The sequence below is a fragment of the Silene latifolia genome, chromosome Y (genome assembly GCF_048544455.1).
Source record: "Silene latifolia isolate original U9 population chromosome Y, ASM4854445v1, whole genome shotgun sequence".
Taxonomy (NCBI): domain Eukaryota; kingdom Viridiplantae; phylum Streptophyta; class Magnoliopsida; order Caryophyllales; family Caryophyllaceae; genus Silene; species Silene latifolia.
Window position 1 is genome coordinate 406,130,588 of NC_133538.1, and position 19,774 is coordinate 406,150,361.

At 39.1% G+C, this 19,774-nt stretch overlaps 1 protein-coding gene across 1 annotated transcript; it reads right to left on the minus strand.

Moving 5' to 3' along the window:
* Positions 1-17,903: 17,903 nt before the first annotated feature.
* LOC141632270 (uncharacterized) lies at positions 17,904-19,122 on the minus strand. Its single transcript, XM_074444830.1, has 2 exons — positions 19,077-19,122; positions 17,904-18,322 (listed from the first exon to the last, which is right to left on the minus strand). The coding sequence occupies exons 1-2, from the start codon at positions 19,120-19,122 to the stop codon at positions 17,904-17,906; spliced, it is 465 nt and encodes a 154-aa protein (XP_074300931.1).
* Positions 19,123-19,774: the final 652 nt, after the last annotated feature.

Below are 19,774 nucleotides of genomic sequence, written 5' to 3' on the forward strand. Positions count from 1 at the left end.
AAACAATAAACGGGGTCAGTACTAATCACACAATTTATATAATCCAACAGCACAACAAACAACACAGCTCAATCGGCACAGATGTACTCCGAACTCCATCACCAACTCCACAATACTGACTACACACTAAAGTGTGTAGCCCTGCCAGAGTACCCATCGCAACAGGATACTCCTCGCCGCCAGTGGGGGACTGCAGCCGTTCCCACCTAAGCCCTGCTCATCTCCGTTGAGCGAATAAACCAAATCCATTAATGTGCACATCTATTCTGTGGCTGGTTCCACAGAAGGCGAATAATGGGCGTGAAGCCACTCCCGGAAGTGACTCCACTCAGCCAGGGACGCACCCTGAAGAACACAGACAGATACAAACAATCACAACTACTAATCAGCAATCAAAACCAACAACCGTCACAAGACTCGTATGATAACAATCAACAATCACAAATCACCACCAACACATTATGGGACTAATACTGAGTAGGAAAACCCTACCTGGAAAGCAACACAGTCAGACGATCTCAACAGCTGTTATCAAAAAGCCTCTTCTACGAATCCTCCTCCTAACATAACATCACATACATCACTAACCACACAAAACCAACACAAATCCCCAATTCCCAAAATTAGGGTTTAACAAGACTTAATTAAATATAAAGAATTCGGTACGTAGATCTTACCCTCGACGCATGGATAACAAAGATGTAAAGAAAGGTGAATTCCAACCTTCCAAGCTCCGGGATTTGTCAATAATGCGATGAATGCGAAGTACGTAGGTTGAAATCTCTTTTGAAAGTAATTAGGTTTGTAAAAGTCTATTATGAAAGTGACGGAAGTGTTTATATATTAAATCGTATTATTAACAAAACCCGACAAATCATCCCCCCGTAAACCGGCTACTCGATCGAGTAACTGACGTACTCGATCGAGTATCAAGGCTACTCGATCGAGTACCCAATAGGTCAGAAACTATTTTAAAACGCAAAACACACTTACTCGACAGAGTAAGGCCCAATCGATAGAGTACCCAGAGACTCACAAAAGCGTAGTATTACAGGTTGGGATGGTGGTTGGAGGTCGTCGGTAGTCGTGGTGTTTTGGGCTGTTGGTGACGGGGTTGGTTGGTGTGAGTGGTGGCTAGAGGTGTTGGTTATAGGCGGGTGAAATTGGGGATGTCAAACACATTTTGCCATGTACCATGGGTGTGGGTTGGGTTGTTTTCACGTGATGTCTTGGGTATTGGGAATTGGGTTCGATCTATTAACTATGTAAGACGGGTTTTATGTAATATTTATAGGGGAGATGATTAAGGTAAATTAATTACAATTGATTAAATTAATATAATGATAAATTGAATAATTAATAGTTAAGTTATAAATATTAATTATCCATAGGTGTCGGACTTGCTGAACGGGTTTATTGAAGGATACCTTTGGTAGATTGCACTAATTGAATTTGCTTGTCAGGTAGGAATTTCCTACTCAACTCGGGTTTTATTGTTCAGTGAATGAATGTTTAAATGTGACGATTTATGAGGTTAAGGTTAATATTGTGATTCATTATTGGAAATAGAGTAATTGTGTATGCTAAAATATTGGTTGAGTTGTAAGACGAGATTGTTATTGAGTAATTGTTGTTGGTTATATTTGGTATGGAGAGTTGATTATTCAGTTGAGCATAGCACGGAGGTTGTTACTGCCAGTTGTGCATAGCGAGTAATCGTTACTGCCAAATGTGCATAGTAAGTAATTACAACTGCCAGAGATAGTTGTGCATAGTAAGTAATTACTACTGCCAGTTGAGTATGGTATGCAAGTACTCCTGCCAGTTGAGCATAGCACGGTGTTAAGGGGGGTTGTGCTACTGCCAGTGACGAAAATGAGTCGTACGGATGAAGTGATGAGAATTTGAAGGATGTCTATAATGGTTGGATTATAATTGTTGTTTGGTTATTCCTACTCAACCTCGTGGTTGACTGTGTATTCGTGAACACCTGTGATGAACCATAATGGGGAGCAGATTTGACAGGTACTTGAGTTAGCTGACTTGGGACCTTATGAGGATGCGTGAGGACTTCGGCCAGTCTACCTAGAAGTCTAGACCACATAGTTCTTTATTCACTTAATTTATTTCCGCTGCGAGTTGTATCTTATTTTATATTAAGATTTAGTTAGTTAATTTGTAATAAACATGTAATCACTAAAGTTTTAATTAAAGTACTTTGGTTGTTGTACTTTGTTATTCACTACCTCGGGAAACTGAGATGGTAACAGTCCTATTTATCTAGGAATGTCAAGCTAAAGGCTCTTAGATAAATGGGGGTGTTACAAAAACGGTTGAAGTTCGAAAATCTTGAAACAAAGATTATGTAAGTTGGGACAAAATTAATGAAATTATTAACACGACTTTGGTTCCTTCGCAATAGTCCCCCACAACCATTCCCGTCAGAGGTACTCCGTATCCCATTGCTAGTTATGTTAATTATAATATTTTTTCTCCTGCCCATCAACATTTTCTTGCAGCTATTTCTAATGAAACAGAACCTAGATCCTTTAAGGAAGCCATTTGTAATCCAAAATGGAAACGAGCGATAGAGGAGGAAATTGACGCGTTAGAAGCTAACAACACGTGGTCGGTGGTGGATTTACCTCCGAATAAAACGACAATTGGCTCTATGTGGGTCTATAAGATTAATCATAAGTCTGATGGTTCGGTTGAACGATATAAAGCGAAATTAGTGGTCTTTGGGAATCATCAAGTGGAGGGTATTGATTTTGTCGAAACTTTCGCTCCTACTGTCAAAATGGTTACGGTTCGAACTTTCCATACTGTTGCTGCAATAAAAAATTGGGAATTACATCAGATGGATGTTCAAAACGCATTTCTTCATGGAGATGTTTCCGAAGAAGTCTATATGCGGCTTCCGCCTGGGTTTGGTCATGGGTTGAAAGGAAAAGTTTGTCGTCTCCATAAATCTTTGTATGGGCTTCGTCAATCTCCACGGTGCTGGTATGCAAAACTCGCAACTGCTTTATGTTCATATGGTTTTTCACATAGTCCGTCTGATCATTTGTTATTTGTCTATCGTAAGGGTGACATTGTTATTAATATTCTTGTCTACGTTGATGATGGTGATTGTCGGGAATGATAGTGTTGCTATTCTCGATTTTAAGAGCTATCTAAGTAAATGTTTTCGTGTGAAAGACTTGGGTAAGCTAAAATATTTTTTGGGTCTTGAAGTAGCACGTAATTCTAGCGGTATATTTCTTTGTCAAAGAAAGTACACACTTGATTTATTAACGGAGACTGGGCTTCTCGGCTCGAAACCCGCTATTGTTCCCATGGAGGAAAATCACAAGCTAGCAATTTCTCTAGAGCTGTTGTTTCCCGATCCATCCAAATATCGTCGTCTGGTGGGCAAATTGATTTATCTTACTCTTACTCGACCCGAGCTCAGTTATTCGGTCCATATTCTTGCGCAATTTATACAAACCCCATCGCAAGCCCATTGGGACGCCTTGCTACGTGTGGTTCAGTATTTAAAAGGCAATCCTGGTCAAGGGATCCTTTTACGAGCTAATGCTCCGTTGGTGTTAGAAGCCCATTGTGATTCCGATTATGGTGCTTGTTCGATAAGTCGACGATCTCTCACGATATATTTTGTTTTTCTTGGAGGCTCGTCGATATCATGGAAAACAAAGAAGCAGGATACTGTTTTTAAATCTTCCGCTGAAGCAGAATATCGTGCAATGGCTTCCGCTACATGCGAGATCCTTTGGTTGAAAGGTCTTCTTCGAAGTTTGGGTATTGAGCATTCCTCGGCAGTCTCTTTACAATGTGATAGTCAAGCGGCTTTACACATTGCTAATCATCCCGTATTTCATGAGCACACAAAACACATAGAAATCGACTGTCATTTTGTCCGCGATGAGATTTTGCTAAAACTATCGCGCCCTCTTATGTAAATACTACTTCTGAGCTTGCGGATATCCTTGCAAAAGCTCTTGGACGATCTCAATTTCATTGTATGTTGGGCAAGTTAGGCATTTCAAGTCTCCATGCTCCAACTTGGGGGGGGTTGTTAGCGTAAATATTTGGCGTATCGCAAATATTACGCAATAGTTGACCGAGTAGATAGATGATTCGGTGTATTATTTAGTGTATCATTTTGTTCCATATTTTCGGGATGTAGTTTAGGAATTTTGTTATTCTTTCCTAAACTTTAGCTAATCACATTGTATATATTGTGGTGACTTACGTTGAATGAAACACAAAGAAAACTTTCACCCAAAACTTCTCTTATTCAAATATTAATTCCTTTAAGTACTTTATAAAAATTATCTGTAACGTATATGTTGTCTGTTGCATTTCCCTCATTGTATAATATTTATACCTCTTTTGAAATAAAAAGAGGTTAAGGGAATTGAATACTAGGGGTTAATGAGACGAGACAGTTTGTGAACAACTCGAGATCGACTTGGTCAAAGCTCGACTCGTACGAGCTCGATTCGGGCTCGGCCTCCACTTGAGAGCTTAACGACTCAAGCTGAGCTAACGTAGGCTCGACTTGAAAAGCTCGCAAACGGCTCGGATGTTTGTGATTAGATAATATATTACTCATATGTTATAAAAATATTATATCATGATTATATATTTGTATCACACATATCAAATATCTCCTTGATTTGTTAAATATTTTTACCTATAACCTTCGAGCGTTCTTATTGAAAATATCGGAAGAAAAAAAAATCAAAAAATTAGTAATTATATATAGACTCGATTTGAGCTCGAGTTTGGCTCGAGCTCGCATTAAAGCTCGCAAGCTTGATAACGAGAACGTTTTTTTCAAGTTCGGGTAAGTTCGAGACCTGTTCGAGCTCAAGTTTTGGTTCTTGAGCACACGCTAAGCAAGGCAAAGCTCGGCTCGTTAACACCCTGATTTAATATTAAGGAAATTTAAATCAAAATTATGAGTATCGGCTTTGTGAATTTATTGTTTGAATTAGCCCGTTTATTATAAATTGAGTTAAGCACCTAGATATAATAGTCTCTCATATACAACTGATACATTTATCGGAGTGTAGAAGTATACATCTAAACATGTAAAAAATTTCAATGAATAAGATGAGTTACTCTAACCATGTTTCTTTTACTCCCTTCATACTACACCAATGGTAACATGGATCCACTTTTCTCCTCACAAAAAGTAGGTCCATGTTACCATTGGTGTGATATGGAGGGAGTATTTATTATAGGTATCACGATGTAGTTGGGTCCTATAATTATGAGGATAAGACTATGGGTGAGTTTTGAGACAAGACTCACTCAAAACCCCAACAGTCTAACCAAGTTTTAACAAAGTCGTAAATTGAGTCCTGGAAATTTAAGACTCAATTTAAGACTCTACAAGAGTTTTGACCCCACCTTTTTATAGTGACAACCAATAAATGGCTTAACATGTGTTAAACTATTATTATTTTCCTTTTTATCTAAAATCCTATAAGAAAAGTGTAGTGAAAAAGTAGATTTTGAGGTAAATATGAGGGATAATGTATAAAGTATGAGATGAGTCTAAAATATATCTAAACAATAAAATAATACTCCCTCTGTTTTTTTATATATGACTTTCTCACATTTCAAGACACTCCCTTCTCACTTCAATATCTCTTAAAATATAAGACTAAATATTATGATATGTATACTCATAGGAAAGAGTTTTTCGTAAGGAATTTAATGGTACCATTTTTATATTTTTTGAACAAATATATTTTTGTAAATATTAAAGTCAAAGGCTTATCTCGTAAATGCAAAACGTCATATATAAAAAAAATGGAGGGAGTAAAAGTTAATGAAAAACTGATGCAACAAAGTTTTTAAAACTTTATTAAGTCTCAATAATCATACCTTTATAATATAATAATAAAGTTAAAAGTCACGTAACACATTAAAGTAACGTCAATGCTCTGACCAATAATCATACCTTTATACCAAAAATTTTACCATAATTACACTACATCACCACTTTACTTTTCATTTGATGTACAGCGTGGATGTAATATAATACACGCAAAATATGATTCAATCAGATGCGGAGTCACGATTGAAAATTTGGGATAGCGAGAATAACATGAAGTCGTGAACACAATAACAATATAGAATTTTTTTATAAACAATTCATGTTTTTTTTTATTGTCAATAAGAACTACGCTTTCAATTTGAAAATACGAAAAAAATATTTTCGGGATAATTGACGTAGTTGTTGTTGACGGGAATGACGGTGCCTCAAATCATAGGTAAACAATTCGTATGACCATCAAACGTAACTAATTAAAAAAAAATGATACAATATGTAATAGATAATGTGGGTACCATATCCAAGCAATATATAATAGAGTAGAATAGGGCAATATTGTATGGCCTAGTCCAAGGCCCGTATTGAGTCGTATTAAGTTGTAGCCCTAGCACGATATGTACTATATATTCATATGACGTATAATGAAATAAGGCAAGGAATTGATTACTAATCTTATCATGGTATCAGTGTCTTCAAAAATCACAAAATAAAAATCCTACGATATTCAACCCTAGCCGCCATGACCAACGGCGAAGGGAGTTCTAAAATCGATGCTTCCTCCCCATACTTCCTCGGTCCTCAAGACCGACCAGAGGATTCTATCACTCCGACCCGTCTTACCCTAACCAATTTTGACGATTGGGCGCACGATGTCAGTGTCGCGCTCAAGTCCCGTCGAAAGTTTGTCTTTGTTAATGGTACCCTTACCGAGCCCAAGCCTCCATGTACGGTGGATGATTGGGAAACAATACATTCTATGCTTGTTTCGTGGCTGTCGCATACGATCACCACCGAAGTCCGTGCACTCCTTCCAAAATACAAGAATGCCAAACGCATGTGGGATGATCTTCACGATCGATTTGGCGTTGTTGATGGGTCCCGCATTCAGCAGCTGAAATCCGCACTTCGCGATTGCCGTCAAACAGAGGACATGTCGGTAGCTGTTTACTATGGTAAGCTTTGTCAATTATGGGATGAATTAGATTCCCATGAACCAATTATTTCATGTGACTGTTGTGATAAGTGTACTAGTGGGACGCAATATGCGGCTCGTCGTGCCTCCGACCGTCTCCACCAGTTTCTCCTTGGTCTTCTCCCGACCCCGTACTCGTCCTTGCGCTCTGTGATTTTATCCCAGGTGCCTTTGCCCTCCGTTGCTCGGGCATTTAATATGATTTCCCAAGAGGAACGGGTTCGGGGAATTGATCGCACAAATGATACTTCTACTGATGTTTCTACTTTCAATGTGAAACCACGGTTCGATTCCCGTCAGCCGCCTAAAGACCCCTCTCAACTGACTCGGACCGAACGACAACAACTTCGGTGCAGCAATTGTAATCGAAAAGGGCATGACCGAAGCATGTGTTTCGACCTACTAGATGAAATTCCCGAATGGTGGTATGAATTGAAGGGAATAAAACCTCCGGGTTCTCGCGGTAACAAGGCTGGCCGTGGCCGTGGTGGGGGGAGGAGTGGCTCCTCTCGTCCTCGGGATGAGGGTAATGGCAGGGGTGAGGGTGGAAGTAATTCGGCTGCAAATAATGTTAATACCGCACCTCCTGCTACCGGTGAGTCTACACCAAATGCTTCCGCTTCTCGCATAACAGTATATGGTACTCCTACTCACACTCATTCCGGTAAGTGGTTACTTGATACGGGCTGCTCTTATCATGTGACGGGCAATTTTGCGTTATTAACTAATGTGCAAAACATATCCAGTAAAGTCGTGGGTTTACCCGATGGGTCGACCGTTTCCGCGTCACAATTGGGTCGTGTGGTGCTGACTTGTAATTTATATTTGGATTCCGTATTATTTGTCCCTCAACTGAAGTGTAACTTGATTTCAGCATCCCAATTATGTGACTCATTAAATTGTGAGTTTATTACTAATGCTACCACTTGTATCATACGGACCAAGATTCTGAAGGCGACGATTGGCATGGGTGAGAGGCACGATGGACTCAGTATTACTTGCGGACGGCGATGGACAAATAAACAAGGTCACGGGCGAGTCATCCTTGAGCTTATGGCACACGAGGCTGGGTCATCCGTCGAGAAATGTTGTTAAATTGCTTCCTTTCTTACGTACTAGCAAACAAAATTTGTCAAAGCCGTGTGAGGTTTGTCACCGAGCTAAACATATTCGTAGTAGCTTTCCTTTAAGCAATAATAGAAGTGCCCGTGCTTTTGAGCTCATTCATTGCGATTTATGGGGTCCCTATGATACACCCTCCATGTCGGTGCTCGATATTTTTGACTTTAGTGGACGATTTTTCGAGGGGCGTATGGATTTATTTGTTAAATGCGAAACCGACGTACCCACTAAATTTCTCCTATTTATTGCAATGATAAAAAGACAGGTTCTCGGTGACATTAAAATTGTGAGGAGTGATAATGGTACCGAGTTTCACCCATTAAAACCATATTTTGCCACAAATGGGATTTTATTTCAGTCCTCGTGTGTGGGTACCCCTCAACAGAATGGGCGAGTTGAGCGCAAACATCAACATATTTTAAATGTCGCACGAGCCTTACGATTTCAAAGCGGGTATACCTATACAATTTTGGGGTGAGTGTGCTCTAGTCTGCGGCCTTTGTCATAAACCGCACACCCTCTCGATCGTTAGACGGGTTAACACCCTATGACATTTTATTTAATAAATCTCCCAATTTTGATATATTAAAGGTTTTTGGGTCCCTTTGTTATGCCCATAATCAACGGTCCAAGGGAGACAAGTTTGCTAGTCGGAGTAGGAAATGTGTTTTTATGGGCTATCTTGCGGGTCAAAAAGGGTGGTATTTATACGATCTTGACAGGCGAGAATTCTTCGTGTCCCGGGATGTTAAATTTTATGAGACACAATTCCCTTTCCAAATGCCTACCCATGATGTTGACTCCACCCAGGATATCATTAATTCACATACACCCATGAACCATGTATAATATGGGATGAGATTTACGATTCTCTCAATGATACGCGAATTCGGATGCTCCAATTCCCGAGCCGCTGAAATCTGCTGCGCTGGAACCACCGAGAAAGTCGCGCCCGATCATCCCATTGCTACACTGCCGCCACCCCTCGCTGCCTTAGGCCGTGGGCGCGTGTGAGGATACCGACCAGGTCTCTTCGGGACTATGTGATCGAGTTCTCCGACGATGATGATCCATCTCGTGCCTCGAATGTCCATGTCTCTTCGTCCCCTTCAGGTACCTCTTATCCTCTAGTAAATTATTTATCTTGTAATAAATTTTCGCCCCCACATCGTTCCTATATGGCAGCCTTGTTAAGTCACACCGAGCCTCGATCTTTCAAAGAGGCCGCAAAGCATCTGGTGGCGAGATGCTATCTGCCGAGATGCAAGCTCTTATTGCTAATGATACGTGGGAAATGGCCGAACTCCCTCCGGGTAAGAAAGCTCTCGGTAGTAAGTGGCTATACAAAATCAAATACAAATCTGATTCCTCCATTGAGCGATTAAAGGCCCGTTTAGTTGTTTTTGGGAATCACCAAACCGAGGGGGTGGACTACGATGAAACTTTCGCTCCTGTCGCTAAAATGACAACGGTTCGCACCTTCTTGTCTGTGGCCTCGGCAAAGAAATGGCACCTCCATCAGATGGATGTTCATAATGCTTTTCTTCACGGTGACTTGGAAGAAGAAGTATACATGAAATTACTACCGGGTTCACGTCATCCTCTCCGGGCAAGTCGTCGTTTGAAGAAATCTCTTTATGGGCTTAAGCAAGCTCCCCGGTCTTTGGTTTGCAAAGCTTGGGCACGCACTTAAACGGTATGGTTTTAATCACAGCTATTATGACTATTCGTTGTTTACTTATGTTCGCGAGTCCGTCCATTTGAATGTATTGGTGTATGTGGATGATCTCATTATCTCCGTGAATGATCTATCAGCCCTAGGCGAATTTAAGGCATATCTCAATAAATGTTTTCATATCAAAGATCCGGGTGAGTGAAGTATTTTCTCGGCCTCGAAGTGGCTCGTAATTCCACCGGCATTTTCCTATGTCGGGCGGAAATATGCTTTAGATATTATCTCGGAGGCGGGTCTTCTTGGCTGTAAGCCTTGCATCCACGCCTATGGAGCAGCACCATCAGGTGGGTCGCTCTGATAGCCCTCCTCTTGGTACTCCGGAATCCTATAGGCGTCTCGTTGGGCGTCTTGTTTATCTCGCCGTCACAAGGCCCGATATATCCTATGTTGTACATGTACTGTCGCAGTTTATGAGCGTTCCTCAACAAGACCATTGGCGGTGCTGCACTCCGTGTTCTTCGTTACATGAAAGGAACGCCCGGGCAAGGGATATTTCTTCCTACTGCATCCGACCTACAGCTCACGGGATGGTGTGATTCCGACTGGGCTAAGTGTCCGCTTAATCGTCGCCCTGTCACGGATTGGTTGGTATTTTTGGGCTCGTCTCCGGTCTCCTGGAAAACAAAGAAACAACCCACGGTTTCGTTGTCGTCCGCAGAGGCTGAATATCGTGCACTACGGGCTCTCACATGTGAAATTACGTGGCTTAAAGGCTTGTTATCTGATTTGGGGGTTTCTCACCCATCTCCTGTTTCGGTATTTAGTGATAGCAAGTCCGCCCTGCATATTGCTCAGAATCCGGTATTTCATGAGCGTACCAAACATATCGAGATTGATTGTCATTATGTACGGGATGCCATCCAGTCTGGTCTCATTGCCCCCTCGTTTGTCTCTACCAAAGTTCAATTAGCTGACGTTCTCACTAAAGCTCTTGGTACTTCACAGTTTGTGTCTCTTGTTAGCAAGTTGGGCATACTAAATCCGTATGCTCCGACTTGAGGGGGGGTAATAGAGTAGAATAGGGCAATATTGTATGGCCTAGTCCAAGGCCCGTATTGAGTCGTATTAAGTTGTAGCCCTAGCACGATATGTACTATATATTCATATGACGTATAATGAAATAAGGCAAGGAATTGATTACTAATCTTATCAATATACAACTCAACACGTGAAAAAAATTGCTTATTGTAGGAGTCAAACCCGCATACCCTGAGAGATGTAATTATACTTTACCACTAGACCATGTACATTCTAATGCTACCTTAGAAACGTATTATTTACTTATTCTTTGACAAATATCAGCGATATATGGAATAGCAAAATTTCATCTTCTTAGCCAAATTTTTGGGGTTTGGGGTAGCGGCTGCTACCCCATGGTAGCACGCCTCTGGATTCAATTCAATTGTTGTTGTGTTGTCTTTATGATGCAGTGTGCTACGATTAGTTTGGTAGGAGTTGATACGAAAGTTAACAAACTTTAGTTATCGTGGAAGCAAGAACGAAATCAAAGGTGCACTTGGAGTTACACCCCTGATTCAATAATAAAATTAGGGTAGTTTTTATGTGAATTTTATTATAAACGAACCAAGATAACAAGGGTGTTAAATTAACGTGAATAACAAACAATAAAAACGCAACGAACAACAACAAGAACGTTGCTAATCGCAACAGCTCTCAACGAACCAAAAAATGAACTAAAACGAGAACAAAGGGATATTTGCTCAAGTTAGACCTGTAACTTGAATAATGGTGACCAAATTTGCAAGATCTATTGCTCCTTGATCGAGTTAAAGCCTAATCACGTCAAACTATAACAAGTCTTGGATCGAAAACGCATCGAACCGAGATAACAATTTACAAGGCAAAAGTTGAGATTTTATTATAACTTGAATGATGAAAAATAACAATACAAAGACCCTATTTATAGTCCTAATAAACCAGACCTAAGGCCAGCTTCCACACGCCTAAAGCAAATAGAAAACCATAGCACTCTTTCCTAAATTCGACTTTCCTATAGTTATTCTAATTTCCTTGCCTTATTGTAACACCCTCATTAATTAGGAAGCCTTTAGGAAGGCCTTCCTAGCTAATGGGAGTGTTACATATCTAGGTTTCCCGATGAAATGTGTATGAGACAATAATTAAGAAAGCAAATACGATAATTAAGTTTAAACGTTAGAGAATTATAAATATAAGTCGCAAAATAAAAAACCAAATTTTAAAACTATACAAATCAACTAGATCCAACAACTATGTCCAAAAATGACTAGGCTAAGCGAAAATATGACCGGAAATATCATATGGATCACCATAGATTTTGAAAACATTAAAAGTCAGTCTCAATAATACAAGTGTTCGCAATATAATTGTGACACTTCGTATTTGGAGTTATTTTGTGATTTATAAGTTGATATAATTGATAATTAATGAAATGGTTGATTGTGTTTAGGTGGTAATGAGCTGAGTGACGCCCAGATGTGTTAATAGTAGTTGAGGCTTGTGTAGTATTTTGGGTGAACTTCGGGACGGAGTTCATTTTACGTGGGTGGAAGACTGTAATACCCCGTAATTTAATGGAGTTCATATAACTAATTTACGTGATTTGAATAGTTAATTAAAGGCGTTATAATTAATAATTGTATATAAGACGGTAATTAAATAATAAAATAATAAAGCAAGACGGGAATTGGATTAATAGTACTAATAATAGTAATAGCAATAATAATAATAATAATAATAATAATAATAATAATAATAATAATAATAATAATAATAATAATAATAATAATAATAATAATAATAATAATAATAATAGAATACATATTGTTAATTAGTAACTTTTCTAATTGTTTTCTTATAGCTCGACCTACCATTATAAATACAGAAAAGAGGACCTTACCCTAGTTGTATTGCCTCATAAAATCAAATAACTCACATAAAGAGAGAGAGAGAGGGAGATCTACAAGGGAGAAAAGAAGAGATTCATCTTAATTATCATCGTCTCAAGGTAATGTTCTAAGACCGTCTCATGTATACACCTTTGCTTGGTTATAACTCGTAACCTAGACCACCATTTGACTTGCTAAGACTAGGACCTTGGCCATGGACCACCAGGGAGTGACCAGGACCCACCGTTGACCACCAGGGACCTCGGGAAAGGGGCGTTTCAGGCGGGCATATGGGTGGTGGTTGCATACGTGGAACATGAGTTTTACCCTTTGTTTGTGACTTGACCGGACTTGGACCTGGGCAGGTGGGCTCGAGGTGGTTGGTCGGCCGCCGGGAATGCGGTAGGGTGGTTAAAGGTGGTGGCTTGTGGGGTGGTTGTAGGAGTTGTCGCGTGTTCGGTTGTTGTTGGGTATTGGTTGGATTAAACCGTGTATGGCTAGGACTTTAGACTCCCACCGTGACTCGATTAGACCACGACTTGGGTTGGCTGGGTTGCTAGTGGTGGGTCGTCAGTGTTGGGTGGTTGTAGGTATAAACATAAATTTAGAGGATCTTGATTGCAGTGATAATTAAAGATGAGTACTTACGTGGAGTAGTCATTAGATCTGATAAGGAGATTCCTTGAAATCAACAAGAAGATAAACTTCAATCTTTTGCCTTCTCCTGCCTTCCTTATTCTCTAATTCTCTTCTTGTGTGTTTCTCTTAATGAATATAAATTAGGTTCAAACCACAAACAGGTGTAGCTTTTATTATATAGGTGGCAGGAGGGGCATAATTAGATAAGTGGGCCTAATATGTTAATGGCCTGTAAACATTAACCGTAATCCACTTAGTCTATTACTCCGACTAAAAACCCGAAACATCATATTTAGCTATTATCTATTAGAGTGATCGACGTCGATAATTAGGTCCACATAATAGAGAATTAATATGATAATTCTTACATTCTCCCACTTGGACCATATTATCGACCTAAACATAATGTCACGTGCAAACAAACAGTCATAAGTCGCGCGAAAAACTAAATGAATACATAATGGGTTTATCTTAATTATCCTGATCATTCCGAATAACTGGTTGACTCATGGCGGAAACACTACTATACCAGAGAAGTGGTCCTTCCATGTACTACGGACCAATCATTTAGAATAATCAGTCTGTACAAGGAGCAAACATAATCCCCGATAATGTCCTTGAGGAAAAGGACTGATTCAGTTAATCGTGCAATAATAATGTATACAATTACAATAATACGATACAGAAAATCGTTCGGAAACCATCATCATAAGAAAACATAAGTTTATTAATCAAAACATAAGTGTCATCATTACAAAACACTAGCATGATCCAAACACAAACGAAAAGCCTTAATGATTATCCTTCAGACCCATATCAGTAGCATGCTTTAAAAATGTCTTTGGAGGTAACCCCTTAGTTAAAGGATCTGCTATATTGGCACTAGTCGTGATGTGCTCAATTGACACAGTGTTTTTCCGAACTTCCTCCTTAACTGATAGGTATTTCATTTCCATGTGTTTTATACCTTTAGAATACCTATCATTCTTCGAAAAGAAGACAATGCATGCATTATCACGGTAAATTTTCAGCGGCCTTGCAACAGAATTCATAATGCTAATCCCTGAAAGAAAGTTCCGCAACCATAAAGCTTGAATAGTAGCCTCAAGGCACGCTACAAATTCAGCTTCCATAGTGGATGAGGCAATAATTGTCTGTTTAGCACTCTTCCAGGAGATTGCCCCCCAGCTAAAGCAAACACATAACCAAAGGTGCTTTTCCTTGAGTCCACACATCCTCCAAAATATGAGTCAGCATATCCAATAATCTCAAGCTGATCAGTATGTCTATAAGTGAGCATTTTGTCCCTTGTTCCCTTTAAGTACCTTAAAACTTTCTTAGCCGCACTCCAATGACCCATTCCGAGGATTGGACCGATATCGACCCAACGTACCCACTTTGCAAAACTTATGTCGGGTCTTGTACTGGACACTGCGCATACATTAAGCTTCTAACTAGAGATGCATAAGGAAAGTTTTTCATGGCATTTCGTTCTAGTTCAGTCTTAGGACACATACTTAAGCTGAACTTATCCCCTTTCTGAATAGGAACATCATTGGGATTACATTTTACCATGTTAAATCTTTCTAAGACCTTCATGATATAGGCTTTCTGAGACAACCCTAATGTCCTTTGTGATCTGTCTCGAGATATTTCCACCCCGATCACATAGGACGCCTCTCCCATATCTTTCATCTCAAAATTGCTTGATAGGAAATCTTTAGTTTGATGTAATAGTCCCAAATCACTGCTTGCGATGAGTATATCATCGACATATAAGACCAAAAATGCAAACTTACTCCCACTGATCTTCAGGTATATACACTGATCAACAATGTTTTCTTGAAACCCAAAGGAGGTGATGGTATTATGGAACTTAATATACCATTGCCGAGAAGCTTGCTTAAGCCCATAAATGGACTTCTTTAATATACAGACTTTGTCCTCTTTGTCATCAATAATGAAGCCTTCTGGCTGAGCCATATAGACTTCTTCTTCCAAACTCCCATTCAAGTATGCCGTTTTCACATCCATTTGATGTAGCTCTAAGTCAAAATGAGCTACTAAAGCTAAAATGATCCGTAAAGAATCCTTCTTAGAAACTGGAGAGAAGGTTTCATTATAATCAATGCCTTCTTTCTGATTAAAGCCTTTAGCTACCAGTCTGGCTTTATGTCGTTCAATGTTACCTAAGGAGTCGCGCTTGGTCTTAAAGAGCCACTTGCAGCCGATAGCCTTATGACCTACTGGTAAATTGACCAACTCCCAGACCTCATTCTTAGCCATAGACTCCATCTCTTCTTTCATAGCATTAATCCATTTATCGGAATCATCACTATTCATAGCTTGTGAAAACGTAACCGGATCATTATCCACACTAATGTCAAATTCACATTGATATACTTCATAGTCATCTGAAATAGCTGGCCTTCTAGGTCTTGTGGACCTTCTTAATGTTATTTCAGGTCCTGTATCAACAACCTCAGTGGCGATGTTATCATTCGGAAGTGGAGGATCATCAACATTAGGTTCCACAATATTGACTGAGTCAACATTATCATTATGTGGAACTTCCTCAATAGAAATTGGGGGCAAAGGAACTGGAATTGCCACCCTAACCTCATTGACGACGACATCCCTTACCTGATCACTCCTACTAACTTCGCCATTCTCAAGGAATTTGGCATTTCCGGTTTCAACAATTCTTGTCTTGTGTGTAGGACAGTAAAACCTATACCCTTTGGACTTTTCTGGATAGCCGATAAAGAAGCCACTAATGGTTCTAGGATCAAGCTTCCTTTCATGTGGATTATAAATGCGTGCCTCTGCTGGGCATCCCCATACATGTAAGTGTTGAAGACTTGGTTTCCATCCTTTCCACAGTTCAAATGGTGTCTTTGAAACTGCTTTACTGGGAACCTGATTTCCAACATACACAGTAGTCATAAGGGCATGCATCCACAACTTCATGGGTAGATTGGTATTATTCATCATTGTCCTCACAGCCTCTAATAGGGTTCGATTACGCCTCTCAGCAACACCATTCATCCAAGGAGAACCAGGAGTTGTGTACTGAGGGACAATACCCAAACTTTCAAGGAGTTTTGCAAAAGGACCAGGATGTTGTCCTGATTCATCATATTTGCCATAATATTCACCACCCCTATCTGACCTTACGATTTTCACTTTCTTTCCCAATTGCCTTTCCACCTCCTTAATGTAAACTTCTAAAGCGTTTACTGATTGAGATTTTTCATGCAAAAGGTAAAGATAACAATAACGTGAATAATCATCAATAAAGGTGATGAAATATTTCTCTCCGCTCATGGAGGGAACATCAAATGGACCACATATGTCTGTATGTATGATTTTTAAAAGAGCAGTGCTTCTTGTGGACCCTTTCTTGGTGTGTTTGGTTTGCTTACCCTTAATGCATTCCACATACGTCCCAAAATCTGTAAAATCAAGAGAAGGTAGTATATTGTCTTTAACCAATATGCTCATTCTTTCTCTTGAAATATGGGCCAAACGTTTATGCCACAAGAAGGAGGAACTTTCATTAGACCTTCCACGTTTCGAACTAGCATTATTATGCAGGGAAACATTATGAGAAACACAAAGAGATTCTGAAAACAATTTATCTAAATAAATTCGATACAATCCGTTTTCCAAAATTCCAGAACCAACAAAAATATTGTCTCGAAACATACTGAAACAACCTTGTCCAAAACTTAATTTAAAACCATCATTATCTAACTTAGAAACTGAAATTAAATTGCGTCCGAAGGAGGGAACATAAAGGGTATCCTCCAACTTCAACTTAAATCTAGTGCTTAATTCCAAGCTAAACCTTCCAATGGCTTCTACGGAGGCTTTATCTTTATTCCCTATGTATAAGGAGGCCTCATTTGGATTTATGGTTCTTGTCGTAAGGAATCCTTGCAAGAAATTCGAAACATGTACATTAGAGCCTGAATCTAGCCACCATGTATTAGAAGGAACTTCAACATAATTTGATTCGAAACATACTAAAGCCAAAGGCTTACCCTTCTTTTCGAACCAATTCTTACGCTTTATGCAGTCATTCTGAAAGTGCCCAGGTTTCTTACAGAAAAAATAACTTTCCCGCTTCTTGATATCCTTCTTTATGCCGATCCAGACATGACTTATCGAAGGGCCGGACTTCATTCCCTTTCTGTTTCCAAACTTACCCTTAGATTTCCGCTTACATGATGCACATGATGTGCCCGGGATAAGCCAAGATTTCTTACTTGAGGCATCACCTCATCTTTCTGTTTGATTCTTGCGCTTCAACCAGTTTATTGGTTAATTCATTAACACTCAAAATTTCCTTAACGGTGTTGTAATGAAGATGGAAAGCATCAAACTTATCGAGGCAAAGAGTTGATGATAAATCTGGGCGAGGAACGGATCCTCAACTTTCATGCCCGGTTTACCAACTTAGTCCCAGATTCGTCATGTGTAACACATGCTTTGCTGCATGGTGGTTACACTCTCATTATACTTAGCAGTGGTAAGTTCAGACATAAGCCTTCCAGCTACCGCTTTATCGGTAGTCTGAAAGCGTTCCTTAATGATTTCCATGTACTTACTGGCTGTGTTACAACCTGTCTCCGAAATGGAGGACTTAATTTTTGGTGCAGTGGTAAGACGCAAAAACTTTAGGCAAAGACTATCAGATTTCTTCCACCAGTTATACTCTTCAAGTACTTCTTTACTCGCATCGTGGTTCAAAATGAGCCGACCCATAAGCACTTGATCGAGTTCAAGGATCCCTAAATAGAACTCGAGATACTCTTTCCATTCTGAGTAATTAGTACCATCAAGTTGTGGAACAGCTTGGACACAGTTATTGAGAGAGCTTTGCAATGGTACTGCATTATGAACAATGCTCAAAACATTAGGCTTTGAGTTTAACACACAATAGCAATTATGACTAAGACTTGAAACTTAAATGAGTAACTCATAAACATTCACCAGGCAAGTATAGTATCTGTGGACAACCTACACATGCTTAATTACATAATAGAGTATACTCTCCTTAATGATTGTTTCACTTTAATGTCAGGTTACCTGTGGGTAAAACCTTAATACAAGTTACTTTACTCTCCTTAATGAGTGTTTTACTTTAATGTCAGGTTACCTGTGGTTAAAACCTTAATACAAGTTACTTTACCCTATTAGATGCTTAGTCGGAAATTCACTACATAATTTGAGTCCACTGTGGCGAACCTCAACCTAATGTGAATGTTCAATATGATTCCATTATGAGATTTGATCGCGTACGAGATGAAATCACTGTGGTGAATTTCAACTTGTCATAATGCGAAAGTCTCTTACATTCGATATCAAATGATATATTTACACAAATAATATGTAGCCTTACGACAACAATATGATAATTATATTAACTTATGTACTTAATAATATAAATATCACACGAGCATACATAATCAAACATAAGGTATCGTAAACTATAATGCGAGAAGGTACTTATTCATGCTTAAGAGCTTCGATCGAGTGAAACATTAGCTCGATCGAGAACTATTACAAAACAAACATAATTTTTAACCAAAAACGTCCTGAAACTCAATGAAGACGTCAAAATTAAGCTTAAAAATGCTAAACCTGCTATGCAGTCTGGTTTAGAACGCCGTTTACACTCGAACAACATTATTATAACATCAAAATCCGACACTCAAAACTGATGAACAGTAACTTTCTCCGTGAACAGAGCGCGTGAATAGTGCTGTCGGTGAACAGTGTAGATGTGTGATAAAGAACCATAAACAATAAAATACAAACATCATACGAATTGAAATAATTCGATTAGGACATCATAAGAGTTGAAATAATTCAATTAGGGCATCATAAGAATTGAAATAATTCAATTAGGGCAGCGGAAACAATCATAATCAAACGAGTAAACAATCAACCATGAATGAAAATAATAACATCATAATTAAACATTAATTTCATTCAAAAGACATAATTGAAACATTAATCAGAACTATAACTGCAATCACAATCCTGCTCTGATACCACATGTAAACATAAATTTAGAGGATCTTGATTGCAGTGATAATTAAAGATGAGTACTTACGTGGAGTAGTCATTAGATCTGATAATGAGATTCTTTGAAATCAACAAGAAGATAAACATCAATCTTTTGCCTTCTCCTGCCTTCCTTATTCTCTAATTCTCTTCTTGTGTGTTTCTCTTAATGAATATGAATTAGGTTCAAACCACAAACAGGTGTAGCTTTTATTATATAGGTGGCAGGAGGGGCATAATTAGATAAGTGGGCCTAATATGTTAATGGCCTG

Excerpts from the sequence above, each read along its gene's own strand:
- LOC141632270 (XM_074444830.1), bottom strand. The coding sequence starts at position 19,122 with ATGTTGTTCGAGTGTAAACGGCGTTCTAAACCAGACTGCATAGCAG. Across the intron at positions 18,323-19,076 it reads TAAACCAGACTGCATAGCAG|TACCATTGCAAAGCTCTCTC; the intron begins GTTTAGCATTTT and ends TTCATAATGCAG.